This window comes from Bidens hawaiensis, unplaced genomic scaffold (genome assembly GCF_021521415.1).
Source record: "Bidens hawaiensis isolate Kalapana, Puna unplaced genomic scaffold, B.hawaiensis_p1.1 tig00016156_1, whole genome shotgun sequence".
Classification (NCBI taxonomy): Eukaryota; Viridiplantae; Streptophyta; class Magnoliopsida; order Asterales; family Asteraceae; genus Bidens; species Bidens hawaiensis.
The window spans coordinates 199,197-215,762 of NW_027492471.1; the positions used below are offsets into that span (position 1 = coordinate 199,197).

General features: G+C 41.4%; 2 protein-coding genes across 2 annotated transcripts; both read left to right on the plus strand.

Annotated features, from left to right (window-relative positions):
• The first annotated feature begins 10,724 nt into the window (after window positions 1-10,724).
• Window positions 10,725-12,355, plus strand: LOC143550731 (uncharacterized). The gene is made up of 4 exons (XM_077041331.1): window positions 10,725-11,353; window positions 11,517-11,570; window positions 11,952-12,050; window positions 12,128-12,355. Exons 1-4 carry the CDS (start codon window positions 10,732-10,734, stop codon window positions 12,250-12,252), a joined length of 900 nt encoding a protein of 299 aa, XP_076897446.1. The 5' UTR covers window positions 10,725-10,731; the 3' UTR covers window positions 12,253-12,355.
• Window positions 12,331-16,356, plus strand: LOC143550734 (putative receptor-like protein kinase At5g18500). Its single transcript, XM_077041332.1, has 5 exons — window positions 12,331-12,337; window positions 12,478-12,696; window positions 12,777-12,892; window positions 12,980-13,240; window positions 16,144-16,356. The coding sequence occupies exons 1-5, from the start codon at window positions 12,331-12,333 to the stop codon at window positions 16,354-16,356; spliced, it is 816 nt and encodes a 271-aa protein (XP_076897447.1).
• Window positions 16,357-16,566: the final 210 nt, after the last annotated feature.

The window sequence follows — 16,566 nt, forward strand, 5'->3', positions numbered from 1 at the left end:
AAATAAAATCGACACTCATATAATGAAGAAATGAAGTCCTGTTGAGTTAAATAAAATTTGAATAAGAGACCCACATTTTTAAACATCGATCCCATGAGTCCCTACTAGGCGCAATATTTAAAAATCCAAAAAAAATATATTTTTTTATTATTTTCCATCTCACAATCGTGAGCTCTTATACACATTTTTCAAATAAAGTGAAAACTTTTGAAAATGCGAAAATCTAACTATTGTTCATAATATTGAGGGTCGATTGAAATAAACAGCTTCTTAGGAATCCCATGAGTCGTCGATAGCTCCGTTAAGTAAAAACAAAAGCCTACCGGTTGTTGCTTGTGACATCTGCCCCGATTCAACCCGACCCAGGTACCCGTTTCTCTGATCCGATCTCTTTCTTTTATGATTTAATGTATATTTATACTTATATTTTACTTTTAATAATAATATATATATATTTTCCTTCCCGCCTCTTTCTCTCTCTTTCTTTCCGCCGTCCCGTCCCTCTCCTTCTCTCTTTCCGCCTTCTTTTCCCTCTTGTCGCCGTCCCGCCCTTAAGCCTTGTTTCCCTCTTTTTCTTCTAACTCTTTGCTTGTCCTTTGGTTCTTCCCGCCTAAGGTTGTCTGCGCAGCTCCACGCGCCAGACCCCTTACAAGGAATCCTGCGTGAAGACCACCTGTTTCAGCGACACGCGAGACGAACTCTTCTCGCAGCGCGCTAAGAATTGTAATTCTTCTCGCAGCGCGCTAAGAACGGTAGTTCTTCCCGCGACGCGCTAAGGATTTGTAGTTCTTCTCGCAGCGCGCTAAGAATCGTAGTTCATCCCTCGACGCGCGAAGAATTATAGTTCTTCCCGCGGCGCGCTAGGAATTTTAGTTCCTCCCGCGGCGCGCTAAGAAATGTGATTCTTCCCGCGGCGCGCTTAGAAATGTATTTCTTTCCGCGACGCGTTAAGGTTGGTTCTGTCTGCCTTCGCGCTCGCGCTCTCTTGACCTTCTGTGTCTGCCTTCGCGCTCGAGCCTTCTCGCGCTAAACCCTTTGAGTTTTCTTCTGTTTAATCTAGCCGTTTGCTTTTGTGTTGTCTTATCTTTTGAGCTGTTGACCTAATCTGTTTTATGTCTGAAAAGCCACTTTTGGCGCAGCATGCGCACCAACCCCATTGGTTGGCAGAAAAAGTGACTGACATTATCTTTTGAGATCTGCTTTTGCCATGCTTGACCAGTACCTTTATCTGACCCGCCCATGCTTTTTACTGTTCCCTGACAGCTTTATCTTGCCCCCTGCAGCTGCCATATCTTTTGATATCTTTTGCTTTTGGAATCTTTTGCTTTTTGAGATCTTTTCCCCTTTTCTAGGGATTGTGTTCCCTAGGGTTTCCCTATAAATAATAATCTTATTTTTCTTAACACTACACACACAAACACTTATTATCTCTCTTCCTTTGCTCTCTGCCGATTGTCCTCCTGCCGCCTCCTCTCTTGCCTCCGTTTTCTCCTCTCCTCTGCCCTGATTTTCGGTAATATATATATTATATATAATAATTTACTTATTAATTATGCTAACTTATAATCAAGACTTAAAACCAATCATTAAAACAATAATCTTATTTATAGGTTAACTTGTGCTTGTTTAAAGTTGGTTCTTGCTTTATCTTACACCGCATCGTTTATCAAGTGAGTAATCTCGTACTTAATCCCTTTTTGCTTTTAATATTTTGGGATGTTCATGTGTTCATACAAACTTAGAGTCTTAAACTTGTTTATGAGCTTTAGTCGCGCAGTATCCCATGTGTTGAGGACGTTTACTTGGCTGTTTATTTGTGTGTGTATCATTAACCGCTTTGTTCGGCCTATTCCGCAGTTTTCATGGATCCATTAGATGAACACGGGAGAACTATCGTTTATGATTTTCTCTTTTGTTTGCACATGCACAGTTTGTCTTGTTGTGAGCTCAATTGTGAGCACTGGCAGTCTATGAATCTTAGAGTTGGTCCCGATCAGATTACACCCTTGTTGAAAACCAGACATACACATGTTGCGCGCAGATTTATTGTTATCTATGTATTGTATTAAACTTGATTTCTCACCAACACGCAAGTGTTTGACGTTTATTTTAACACATGTTCAGATTTGCAGTAGCTGTTTTGGAGCTTGTGGACACATAGGAAGTTTCTTTATTTTGGACCTAGATTAAAATGTATCAAGACAAGTTTTTGCTGTTCGAATATTATGATTTATAATATATTGATTTATGATGATTTATGTTATCTCGTGTATACTTTGCGCGTGCGCGAATGAATGTATTTATTAAATATTGACACCCAATAGTGTCACGAGTAATGAAACAATATGTGGCGCCCCGATGTATAATCCGCCTTTGGTCGGGGTGTTACAGATTGGTATTAGAGCTCGTTGACTTTAGGATAGGTGGTTAGACGTAACGGCCTAGAATACCTAAGAGTCCCTTCTCGCGCATGAGAGAAATCTCATGTTTGCGCGCTTATTGTTAATTACTCGTTATTTATGAATATGCTCGCGCTTGCGCAGTATATGATTTTATGTTTTATTTCGCGATATTTCGATTTTTGTTGAATTTCGATTTTTATTGATTTTACTTACATGTTCGTTTGTTGGATTTGAAAATCCGAAAAGTCATGGTGATACATGAATAGTTGATTTTCAATTTCCATTTACGATTATGTTCTGAGGTTGGAGACTTGAAAAGTCATGGTGATACATGAATTGTCAACCTCCAATACTCATTTTCTTGTATGTTTTATATTGAAGATTGAAAAGTCCTGGTGATACATGAATCGTCAATCTCCAATACTCGTTTGCTCGTATATTTTAAATTGGGAATTCGGAAAGTCATGGTGATACATGGATTGTCGATTCTTGATTCGAATTTGTTACCTTTATTAAGTCTGCATTTAAAGTCATTTAATCTACTTTAACTTTTGATAGTATCTAACTCTGCGAAACCAAGCTTTATAAAGTTATACTATGCGATAAAACCAAGATATTAACTAAAATTAAAACTTTTATAGAATGCCTCCGCTATCTCGCCGATTTCAGAAAAGAGAAGCCTCGCGCATGCGTAGACAGCAACGTTCCCAGGAAATGGCCGCCGCAATAGCCCAAGCTTTGAGCCAAAACAATACCAACACCTCTGGTTACAACATTAAATCCTTTAACGCGGGTAACCCTCCAAAGTTCACAGGTCTTGAAGGAGCCACCGTGATGCTCCAGTGGCTTGAGAAAATAGAGAACACTTTCCTCCACACCCAATGCCCCTCAGAGAGACGAACCCTATATGCTTCCAGTGTCCTGGAATCCAGAGCGCTTACATGGTGGAATGGAGTAGCTCATGCGCGTGGCGCAGAGGCTGCTTCTAGCATGACATGGGAGGAATTCAAGGAAATTCTTACGCGAGAATTCTGCCCTCCCAACGAAGTTAAGCGCCTGGAGGAGGAATTTTGGAATCTTAAGCAGTACAGTGGTGAAGCGCGCGAGTACGCGACGCGTTTCCATGAACTAAGCCTGCTTGTCCCTCACCTTGTTACCCCTTCCCGCCGAGCCATAGAGAAATTCCTTGGGGGTCTCCCCATGGAAATTCAAGATTCTGTATGGGCCAGAAACCCAGTAACCCTCTCTGACGCCATCGAGTTGGCCGCTGTACTCAGCGACAACCATGTCAGAGCAGGAACCCTGTTCCTGCGGGGAACAGAAAAGACCAAACTCACCAAGACTGCCCCTGAACCCGCAGAAACCAAACCAGAACCCTCAAACCATAACCAGAAACGTAGGCGCAGACAAGCCTATGCGCTTACCAACCCGCCCATTGTCCAGCAACCCGCATACCAACCTCCAGTTTATGCGCCTAACCCTCTGTCAGCCTACCCAACACCTCCTGTAGTCCACAACTATGCCTTAACCAATCCAGCACTCCCTGCCCCGCCAACTAAGAAACCTTACACAGGAAACCACCCCTTTTGCCCAACCTGTAGACTCCACCACCCACCTCAAGTCCCATGTCGACTTTGTAACCGATGTGGTCGCGCTGGTCACCTTGCAGAAAACTGTAGAGTCCTTCCCGCCAATCCAATTGCGCCAACACCACCAGCCTACCCGCAGAACCCACAACTAACCTACCAAAACCCACGACCCAGATCGTGCTTTAACTGCGGTGACCCCAGTCATTTCCGGAACGCGTGCCCAAGGCTACAAGTGCAAATCACGCAAGCGAATCCGGTGAACCAGATTTCAAACCAAGTAACGCGTGGACGAGCTTTTAACATAACCGCGCACCAAGCGCAAGCGAATAATGACGTAGTTAATGGTACATTTTTGCTTAACGGATTTTATGCTTCTATACTTTTTGATACTGGCGCCGATCGAAGTTTTATCTCTCGCGCCTTCGAGCAGAAGCTTGCGCGACCGCGCAACGATTTAAAAGAAGATTTTTCAGTTGAATTGGCTAATGACGAAACTGTTTTAATAAACTCAGTGATTAAGGATTGTACGCTTAACCTTAACGAAAATGATTTTCTGATTGACCTCATCCCCATGCCTCTTGGAAGCTTTGATGTTATTATTGGTATGGACTGGCTTTCGAAGAATCGCGCCGAAGTTATTTGCGCCAAGAAGATGATTCGCATACCTCGAGAAAATGGTGATCTTCATATTTACGGCGAGAAACCCTCCCGCGGTCTTAAGCTTATGTCTTGCGCTGAAGCCCAAAGGCTCATGCGGAAAAGGTGTATTGCATTCTTAGCCCATGTGGTTAAACCTGCTGAAGAAAAGAAGCTTCGCGATATCCCTGTTGTGCGTGATTTCCCTGAAGTTTTTCCTGATGATCTTCCTGGTATCCCTCCCGCTCGTGAAGTCGAGTTCCGTATTGATCTTGTCCCTGGTGCTTCCCCCGTAGCTAAATCTCCTTACCGTCTTGCGCCCGCTGAGATGCAAGAATTGGCAAGCCAACTTCAAGAGTTGACAGCTAAAGGATTCATTCGCCCTAGCTCTTCGCCCTGGGGTGCTCCGGTGTTGTTCGTTAAAAAGAAAGATGGATCGTTTCGCATGTGTATTGATTACCGCGAGTTGAACAAACTCACCATTAAAAACCGGTATCCCTTACCGCGTATTGACGACCTCTTTGATCAACTCCAAGGTGCCTCTTGTTTCTCGAAGATTGATCTCCGCTCTGGCTATTACCAGTTGCGCATCCGCGATGAAGATGTTCCGAAGACTGCTTTTCGAACTCGTTATGGCCATTTTGAATTCTTGGTCATGTCCTTCGGTCTAACCAACGCACCCGCCGTTTTCATGGATCTAATGAATCGGGTGTGTAGGCCTTTCTTGGATAAATTCGTGATCGTGTTTATCAATGATGTTCTGGTGTATTCTAAGACCAAGGCCGAGCATGAGCAACATCTTCGGTTGGTGTTGCAAAAGCTTCGAACCGAGCAGCTTTATGCTAAGCTCTCCAAGTGTGAATTTTGGTCGGATGAAGTACAGTTTCTTGGCCATGTTGTAAACAAGATGGGTATTCATGTCGACCCATCCAAAATTGAAGCAATCAAGAACTGGATTACGCCATCCTCTCCTCCTGAGATCCGTTCCTTTATGGGCTTAGCTGGTTACTACCGGCGATTTATTTCGAACTTCTCAAAGATCGCTTTGCCTTTAACAGCTCTAACGCACAAAGGTAAACCGTATATTTGGGGCTCGAAGCAAGAAGAAGCCTTTCTGACGCTCAAGCGATTGTTGTGTGAAGCTCCTGTTCTTGCGCTACCTGAGGGTAATGATGATTTTGTCGTGTATTGCGATGCATCCAACCAAGGTCTCGGTTGTGTTCTTATGCAACGAGGCAAGGTTATCGCTTACGCATCAAGGCAACTCAAGGTTCATGAAAAGAATTATACAACTCACGACCTCGAACTAGGCGCAGTTGTTTTTGCCTTGAAGATCTGGAGACACTACCTCTATGGTACTAAGTGTATCCTCTACACTGACCATAAAAGCCTTCAGCATATCTTTGATCAGAAGGAACTTAACATGAGGCAACGCCGATGGAACGAACTCATCAGCGATTACGATTGTGAGATCCGGTATCATCCTGGTAAGGCTAATGTGGTAGCCGATGCGCTCAGCCGAAAACCCTGCCAGCTTAACTGTATTTTGCCGCGCACCCAGCTTCACTTCGCGCCGATTCAAAGCAACCTTGAATCGCGTATTCGTGACGCGCAGCGCGCATCCATCAGTAATGGTAACCTTCGCGCCGAGTTAGCGTGTGGCGCGGAAGCGCATTTTGTGCCAAATCTGAGTGGAATTCTCTGCTACCTTAATCGCATCTGGATTCCCTTTGATGAGAATCTTCGCGCTGATATCCTGAGTGAAGCGCATAAATCTCGATATTCTATTCATCCTGGCGCTGATAAGATGTACAAGGATTTGCGCATTACTTATTGGTGGCCCGGTATGAAAAAGGATATTGCTGTGTTCGTAGCTAGATGCCTGACTTGTTCTAAAGTAAAAGCTGAGCACCAACGCCCATCTGGTTTGCTCGAACAACCAGAAATTCCTACGTGGAAATGGGAATGTGTAGCGATGGACTTTATTACCAAGTTACCTTTGACAGCAAGCAAACATGATAGCATTTGGGTAATAGTGGATCGTTTGACTAAGTCTGCTCACTTTCTGCCCATTCGTGAAAACTACCGTGTTGAGCAACTCGCGCAGCTTTATGTCAAGGAAATTGTCTGCCGCCATGGTACTCCTTTGAGCATCATATCCGATCGCGATGGCCGTTTTATATCCCGCTTTTGGAAATCTCTCCAATCTGCGCTAGGAACTCGCTTGGACATGAGTACGGCATATCATCCTCAGACTGACGGTCAGTCTGAGCGAACTATTCAAACTCTTGAGGATATGCTCCGATCTTGTGTTCTTGATTTTGGAGGTAATTGGGATTCGCACCTGCCTTTGATCGAGTTCTCTTATAATAACAGCTATCATTCCAGTATCGGTATGGCCCCATTTGAAGCACTTTACGGTCGTAAGTGCCGCTCCCCGATTTGTTGGAGCGAAGTGGGTGAAACTCAAATCACAGGACCCGAACTTGTTCAAGAGACAACCGATAAAATCGCCAAGATCCGTGATCATCTGCTGACTGCCAGAAGCCGACAGAAGAGTTACGCAGATCGCAGGCGAAAGCCTCTCGAATTTCAAGTTGGTGATCTTGTTCTCCTCAAAGTGTCGCCCTGGAAGGGTGTTGTCCGCTTTGGGAAGAAAGGTAAGCTTGCTCCTCGTTATGTTGGACCATTTAAGATTCTCGCGCGTGTAGGGAAAGTTGCCTACAGACTTGACCTGCCGCCCGCGCTCAGTAATGTGCATCCAACGTTCCATGTATCCAATCTCAAGAAGTGTTTAGCTGACGAGAACCTTCACATTCCACTTGATGAAGTTCAAGTTGATGAAACTATGCATTTCGTTGAGAAGCCTGTTGAGATTATGGATCGCGAGGTTAAGCAAACCAAGCGCAGTCGTATCCCTATCGTGAAAGTTCGCTGGGAGTCCAAGCGCGGAGCCGAGTTTACATGGGAAAGGGAAGATCAAATGAAGATCAAGTACCCGCACCTGTTCTCTGCGCAACCTACTTCGAGATAAATTTCGGGACGAAATTTCTTAAAGTAGGGGAGACTGTGACATCTGCCCCGATCCGACCCGACCCAGGTACCCGTTTCTCTGATCCGATCTCTTTCTTTTATGATTTAATGTATATTTATACTTATATTTTACTTTTAATAATAATATATATATATTTTCCTTCCCGCCTCTTTCTCTCTCTTTCTTTCCGCCGTCCCGTCCCTCTCCTTCTCTCTTTCCGCCTTCTTTTCCCTCTTGTCGCCGTCCCGCCCTTAAGCCTTGTTTCCCTCTTTTTCTTCTAACTCTTTGCTTGTCCTTTGGTTCTTCCCGCCTAAGGTTGTCTGCGCAGCTCCACGCGCCAGACCCCTTACAAGGAATCCTGCGTGAAGACCACCTGTTTCAGCGACACGCGAGACGAACTCTTCTCGCAGCGCGCTAAGAATTGTAATTCTTCTCGCAGCGCGCTAAGAACGGTAGTTCTTCCCGCGACGCGCTAAGGATTTGTAGTTCTTCTCGCAGCGCGCTAAGAATCGTAGTTCATCCCTCGACGCGCGAAGAATTATAGTTCTTCCCGCGGCGCGCTAGGAATTTTAGTTCCTCCCGCGGCGCGCTAAGAAATGTGATTCTTCCCGCGGCGCGCTTAGAAATGTATTTCTTTCCGCGACGCGTTAAGGTTGGTTCTGTCTGCCTTCGCGCTCGCGCTCTCTTGACCTTCTGTGTCTGCCTTCGCGCTCGAGCCTTCTCGCGCTAAACCCTTTGAGTTTTCTTCTGTTTAATCTAGCCGTTTGCTTTTGTGTTGTCTTATCTTTTGAGCTGTTGACCTAATCTGTTTTATGTCTGAAAAGCCACTTTTGGCGCAGCATGCGCACCAACCCCATTGGTTGGCAGAAAAAGTGACTGACATTATCTTTTGAGATCTGCTTTTGTCATGCTTGACCAGTACCTTTATCTGACCCGCCCATGCTTTTTACTGTTCCCTGACAGCTTTATCTTGCCCCCTGCAGCTGCCATATCTTTTGATATCTTTTGCTTTTGGAATCTTTTGCTTTTTGAGATCTTTTCCCCTTTTCTAGGGATTGTGTTCCCTAGGGTTTCCCTATAAATAATAATCTTATTTTTCTTAACACTACACACACAAACACTTATTATCTCTCTTCCTTTGCTCTCTGCCGATTGTCCTCCTGCCGCCTCCTCTCTTGCCTCCGTTTTCTCCTCCCCTCTGCCCTGATTTTCGGTAATATATATATTATATATAATAATTTACTTATTAATTATGCTAACTTATAATCAAGACTTAAAACCAATCATTAAAACAATAATCTTATTTATAGGTTAACTTGTGCTTGTTTAAAGTTGGTTCTTGCTTTATCTTACACCGCATCGTTTATCAAGTGAGTAATCTCGTACTTAATCCCTTTTTGCTTTTAATATTTTGGGATGTTCATGTGTTCATACAAACTTAGAGTCTTAAACTTGTCTATGAGCTTTAGTCGCGCAGTATCCCATGTGTTGAGGACGTTTACTTGGCTGTTTATTTGTGTGTGTATCATTAACCGCTTTGTTCGGCCTATTCCGCAGTTTTCATGGATCCATTAGATGAACACGGGAGAACTATCGTTTATGATTTTCTCTTTTGTTTGCACATGCACAGTTTGTCTTGTTGTGAGCTCAATTGTGAGCACTGGCAGTCTATGAATCTTAGAGTTGGTCCCGATCAGATTACACCCTTGTTGAAAACCAGACATACACATGTTGCGCGCAGATTTATTGTTATCTATGTATTGTATTAAACTTGATTTCTCACCAACACGCAAGTGTTTGACGTTTATTTTAACACATGTTCAGGTTTGCAGTAGCTGTTTTGGAGCTTGTGGACACATAGGAAGTTTCTTTATTTTGGACCTAGATTAAAATGTATCAAGACAAGTTTTTGCTGTTCGAATATTATGATTTATAATATATTGATTTATGATGATATATGTTATCTCGTGTATACTTTGCGCGTGCGCGAATGAATGTATTTATTAAATATTGACACCCAATAGTGTCACGAGTAATGAAACAATATGTGGCGCCCCGATATATAATCCGCCTTTGGTCGGGGTGTTACATTGCTTGCCCCACATAGTGAAAATAAAATCGACACTCATAAAATGAAGAAATGGAAGCTTAAAATGAAGAAATGAAGCCCCGTCGAGTTAAATAAAATTTGAATAAGAGACACACATTTTTAAACATCCCATGAGTCCCTACTAGACGAAGTATTAAAAAATCCAAAAAATATTTTTTTTATTATTTGTTTTCTCACAATTGTGAGCTCTTATACACATTGTTCAAATAAAGTAAAAAATTTTGAAAATGCGAAAATTTCACTATTGTTCAAAATATTGAGGGTCGATTGTAATAACTAGCTTCTTAGTCATCCAATGAGTTGTCGATATCTCCGTTAAGTAAATACAAAAGCCTACCTGTTGTTGCTTGCCCCACATAGTGAAAATAAAATCGACACTCATAAAATGAAGAAATAGAAGCTTAAAATGAAGAAATGAAGTCACGTCGAGTTAAATAAAACTTAAATAAGATACCTACCATCTTAATCATCCAAAAAAAACTAAGTATTTTAATTTCTTCCACAATCTTGGTCGGGCCATACGTTGTGGCTCAATCGACCCTCTTTGTCTCGTTAGCCGAATACTATGTAAATGATATACAATCATTTAATAAATTATATGCTAGACAGATATGCTTCATTGGATATCTCAAAATGGATTCCTTGATCATGAAATCTTATGTGTTGAATCTTTTAACCACAGGTACAACTATCACAACTCAAGGTACAAGTGTACAACCATTGACACTTGTAAGTTGTAATATAAAGTACTTTGGATATCCCTTCATAACATATTCCGCCGCTAACAATATATGTCGTTACAATGACTACAAAAATGTCTAGACAACAATAATAATATTTGTAATATGAATGTATTATATAGTTTGGTGACTTGGCGTTGTGCCCAATATATAGTTACAAATCAAACAACCATTTTCCCTATAAACAAACTCCATATATATTTTTTACCAAAACATATCAATGTTGATGGATTCTCAAAAGATCATTCATACATCCTCCATTTTCTTGTTCTTGTGGTTTAATAATTCAATGTCTCAATGTCCACTCGAGTTTAAAAACATTACAACCGCGTTAAACTCAACATGCGAAGAAGGGACATGGAACGATTTTTTACAAGATGAATGTTGTAAAGAACCGTTTAACATCTACCTCGACGCACTAGCTTTGCGTGCAAATCAGACGGGGAAAATCTACTTGAATGCAACCGAACAAACAAGTTGCTTGAACAAGTCTAAGGATGACATAACCGATGTATCCACTTGTGGATTCGATAAGCTAACCATGACCAATGGTGTGAAAGACTGCTCGGGTTTAATGGTTCAAGATGTGGTTAGTAAACTTGGTGATGACGTTATAAGTTTATCGACGGGTTGTGGTTTAGTTGATCATGGTGCTAGTGGTGGTTGGGCGTGTGGTAAATGTGTAAAGAGTTGGAAGGAGATCAAAGGGACAAAAGGTGGAGATAGAGATAGAGATGATGATTTATGCCGGTTTGCAGTGTTGACTACGTTGACCAGTAGTAGGATCGATGATTTGATTTGGGTGCGGAATGTCCATAGATGTCTTGGAGATGTTATCAATGGTAATAATATGTGGAAAGCATAAACATATAACATATAACATTTACATTGTGTTGGTTGTACATATGTTCTAAGAAAAACCGAAAAGTTGTTAAAATATGTTGTTTTTCGGTTATAATTTATGTTTTGTAGATACTCACTATGCCTCTTCATTATTGTTTGTAGATTTTAGAGTATATGCTGAAACCAGTGCACAAGAAAAAAAGAAGGATACCCATGGTATATAATCTCTATATATTCCGTTTTATTTGTAACCACGTAAAATAAAAATGCTACAAAGGGGACTTGAACATATTTTTAGTTTATGAAACCGGTGTTCTCAATCCGGTTCAACCAGTTTTGAAAAAAGTTCTGGATCGAAACACTAACTACGGTTCCCAAACCGCAAATCAGGTGAATCGGCCAAAATGGCCGAATTCAGCAGTTTGACGATTTGAACTGTTTTTTTTCTCTTTCAAAAACCGTTATTTTTTTCTAAATTTTTTTTGGAAAACAAAGCCCGATGAATGTCAACCCGCCCAAGCAGGCCCAACTAGCTTCATACTAAACAGTCATAATATGAATCATGCTAAAAGGTTAATTACTTTGTTGCTCAAACAGAGATAATTGGATTGCTTTCCGGGATTTTAGCGTTCGTACTAGTTTGTGTATATATCATTGTAAGACGATGTCAGAAATCGCGTGCAAAAGCAAAAGATGGTACATATGTTGCCTTATTTATAACACACTAGAGATCAAATACAAACATGTGTAAATTTATATTTTTTGCTTGACAGCCACGAAGCGCGATCTACCAAAGAAGTCTGAATATCTTAAAGTTCCGCTTAAGGAGATTCATTATGCGACTAACAACTTGGACCAATCAAACTACATTGGTGAAGGAACAGCAGGTAAGCATTAAGTGTAACGTATTTATAAATGTGAATAATTTGACAACTTCTAGCCAAACACAGTGGCGGATCCTGAACAAATAATCCAGATGGGCCGTACTTAATACGTATAAATTTTTTGTTTTATCGAAAAAATTACACTACTAAGCAAAAAGCTGGGTGGGCCGAGGCCCGGCCTGGCCCAAGGCAAGAACCACACATGGCCAAACACTAATGTGTTGTAAGCATAATAACAGGCAAGGTGTATAGAGGCAGACTCTCGAACAAAGAACGCGTTGCAATCAAGCATATCATCAATGAGGAGTTTGTAGAAACTTTTCTAAGGGAAGTTAAGAATCTCGCACTCGTAAAACATCCGAATCTTGTTACATTGCTAGGGTGTTGTGACAATGGAGATGAATGCTTCCTCATTTATGAACTATGTGTCAATGGAAATCTTTCGGAGTGGCTTTTTGGTAATATTCTAAACCATTTTCTAACATGGGATTACTCTATAGAACAGTAACCAAGTTTTGATGAACTGATTCATATTCAGGAAAGAATAAAAAGTTGTCTTGGATTCAAAGGGTTGAGATTGCAATAGACTCCGCTCGAGGACTTTGGTTTCTTCTCACATATCCAGAAGGCTGCATTGTTCATCGAGATATTAAGGTTCGAATGTTCGATTGAACCTAGTTTTAAACATTTATGTTTCTTATTGGTTTATGATACATTATTAAACATTATATAAAACTGCAGCCAACAAACATACTCCTAGGGCCAAACTTTGAGGCCACGCTTTCTGACTTTGGATTGTCTAAGGTTATTGACATTGGAGAAACATATGTGAGCTCAGAGGTTAGAGGAACATTCGGTTATGTTGACCCGGAATACCAAAGTGACCGTCAAGTCAACTCAGCAGGTGATGTTTATAGTTTTGGAATCGTGCTTTTACAAATTCTCTCGGGAAAGAAAGTTATAAACATGAATGCAAGCAAGCCTATGTCACTAGTGAGAATGGTAAGTATGTGCTTGTTAGTAATTCGTTTTTGTATAAAAATATATTGGTTTTAAATAATCCCAACTATCACAATTTGGTCACTGCAAGTCCCAACTAATGAAATGAATGGTGACAGTCTCACCTTTTAACATGTTTGTTTCCAACGAACCACGACTAAAGGAAGTGTAACTCCGTTAGTCTCCGGTTGCTGCTGCTGGCAAAACATTTTTTTGCCGGGGAAAACTCCTTTTTCATCAGAAAACTCTACCTGAACACCACCACTTGAACACCACCGCTACCAGCCTACCACCACCTGAACACCACTGTCGCCGACCAACAACCACCACATGAACACCAACACCGCCACTTGAACACCACCGTTGACCACCACCACCAATGATCACCCCTATCTGAACACCTTGTAAGGCCCCGTTACCGGTAGCCCTACTTTCGTGTTGGATTTACTCATAAACGCAGTTCTAAATATCAGAGTTAATTAAAACATTCGCGCAATATAAAAGCTTTCATAAAACATTTCATAACAAAACACGTCTTGTCTTAAAACATCATTTTGTCTTTCAAAATAAACGAAACATTAAACTTAAACGTCTTGAGTCTTCCGATGCCAGCCCTTATTCAGTGCCACGTGTCTCCTCAAGCGAGCTGCCTCATCCTACTCACCTGCGTGCATACTAAAAGTCAGCTACGCTGAGTGAGTTCTAGTTAATCATACACTATACAATACACATAAACTTATATTCTTTCATTCATACTTTCATACTTTCATACTTTCTTTTGTATTAACTTACTTTCATATCTTACGTTATAAAGAGCATTACGCCCTACATTCCTCGAGTATTATTAGGGCTCGGTACCCTCCTTCCTCGAGTATTATTAGGGCTCGGTACCCTCTTTCCTCGAGTATTATCAGGGCTCGGTACCCTCTTTCCTCGAGTATTATCAGGGCTCGGTACCCTCTTTCCTCGAATATTAGTAGGGTTCGGTTCCCTAGTTCTCGAATATTAGTAGGGTTCGATTCCCTCTTCGTTACCATACAACCATACATCATACCTCGAGTATTATTAGGGCCCGGTACCCTCTTCGTAACCATACAACCATCCTTTCCTTCTTTTATTAACTTTATCACATTCATACACATAAGCATACATATCATACTTACCTTATACTTAGCGTTACAACCTGACAGTACGTGCAATATCCGAAGATCGTTCACGTACCGTCAAGCCATCATTCATACATATCACATCATTCACATAAGGCATACACTTATCTCTTAGGATAAGCGTATTAACAAACATATCGAGTATGCACACAGCCCCGAAAACATAACACATAATTGGGGCTAGAAACTCACCTGAACACGGTTACGTTCGCCGTTAATCGTAATCCCTTTCTTCAGTTGTGCACGGCTGACTGTATAACAAGTGTACGTATCAATTAACTATCACTACTCATATCATCTTTCTAGTCTTAACTACTACCCACAACGAATGGGGGTCCGGGGGCAGCGCCCCTGGCAGCGGGGTCTAGGGGCGGCAGCCCCTAGCAGGGTCCAAGGGGCAGAGCCCCTGCCTGGGGTCGAGCTGCCAGGTCAGCTTGGAAAAATTTTATTTACATTAACTGTCTTAACACATTTTCCATTAGTTTTTTAATTTATTTTCTAAGCGAACTTAACTTTAGGCGAAGTTAAACCTTAAGCGAACTTAGCTTTAGGCGAAGTTATCAGTTAGGCGAACTTGGCCTTAGGCGAAGTTATCAGTTAGGCGAACTTGGCCGTAGGCGAAGTTATCAGTTAGGCGAACTTGGCCTTAGGCGAAGTTATCAATTAGGCGAACTTGGCCTTAGGCGAAGTTACCAGTTAGGCGAACTTGGCCGTAGGCGAAGTTAAGTTTTGAAGGCGAAGTTATGCTTTGAAGGCGAAGTTATGCTTTGAATGCGAAGTTAAGCTTTGCAGGCGAAGTTGTTCAGGTCAGCTACGGGTTTGGTTTTTATCAAGCATTTTGGCGATTTTAATACCCTTGTTATGGTTCGACATCACCCCCTACGTTCCCTAACCGTTTTCGTTCGTATATATATCCCGTATATACTATAAAGCTTGGACCTTTAAGGTAAAAACGTTCAATACTACGTAAACTTTAAAGGTCAAGAACATACCTTTTATACGTTCGGTGTGGTCGCGGTTTGCTTGGTTATCTCGTATATTGAAGATCTAATAATGGTCGGCTTGATTCTTGGTCTCGGATGTCTCTCTCTCTCTCGGCCGAATATGGTGTAGTGTATGTGTGTGTTTTTGAGTGTGTAGAGATTATGATGGAAATGAAATGAGGGTTTAGGGTTTTAGGTTGGTTTAGGGGATATTTATATCCCTTAAAGCCCATGGACCCAAGGCCCATTCTCATTTAACCCATCTTAATTAATCTAAGTCAATGATCCGTTTTTTACTCGACATTAATTAATTAATAACGCGAAATCACTAAACGTAACTTTCTTTACTTAACATTATAAATTTTAGGATGTTACACATCGATGGTTTCAACCCGAAAAAACGTTTTTCCGACAACCAACACGCAACCTCAATATTCAATAATTGGTTTTTACTAAAAGAAGATTCCTTAAGGTCCGACCTAAGCTTTCAAAGAGGTTTGCGTTGAGGAGGTTGAATTTTCTGGCGGAAAAAGAAACTTTTCAGTCGAATGCGTTTTTCTGCGACCGGAGACTAACAGAGTTACGCTTCCATTAGTCGTGGATCGTTAGAAGAAAACATGTTAAAAGGTGGAAGTGTCACCATTCACCAGTCATTTCGTTAGTTGAGAGCGATCAAAAAGTTATAGTTGAGATTATTTAAAACCAGTATATCCTATATAAAGCAAATAGTATTCTCAAAAGATTAATAATAACATAGGCGAAGTCACTAACGAGAAGCGGAAGCATAGTGGGATTTGCTGATCCGAAACTTGAAGGCGAATACTCAACGGAAGCATTTGAAATCATGTTTAAGTTAGCAATGTCATGCACGGGATTCAAGCAAGAGCGACCAACGACGGGTCAAGTGGTTGAGACATTGGAGAAAGCACACGAAATATCGGTTAGAGTCATGGCTGCAAGAACTACATAACGTACAATGTGAATTCCTAGTACTTGTGTCATACAATGGCAAACAATCAGTTTTGGTAACACCAATATATTTCTGCTTAACTGAACATTTGAAAATACGGTTTGTTGGATAATGGGCAGTATAAAAAAATAACAGATAGAACATTACAATTTATAAGGTTATGAGTTACGAGTCACTTTTCACATTTTGGATCATTCATCACATCAGGCC

Bases quoted from the DNA above. Each gene is read 5' to 3' on its own strand.
- LOC143550731 (XM_077041331.1), top strand. From the start codon at position 10,732: ATGTTGATGGATTCTCAAAAGATCATTCATACATCCTCCATTTTCTTG. The intron at 11,354-11,516 runs GTAATAATATGT...TATTGTTTGTAG, and splicing joins TCTTGGAGATGTTATCAATG to ATTTTAGAGTATATGCTGAA. The intron at 12,051-12,127 runs GTACATATGTTG...TTTGCTTGACAG, and splicing joins GCGTGCAAAAGCAAAAGATG to CCACGAAGCGCGATCTACCA.
- LOC143550734 (XM_077041332.1), top strand. The intron at 12,893-12,979 runs GTTCGAATGTTC...ATAAAACTGCAG, and splicing joins TTGTTCATCGAGATATTAAG to CCAACAAACATACTCCTAGG. The intron at 13,241-16,143 runs GTAAGTATGTGC...ATAATAACATAG, and splicing joins CTATGTCACTAGTGAGAATG to GCGAAGTCACTAACGAGAAG.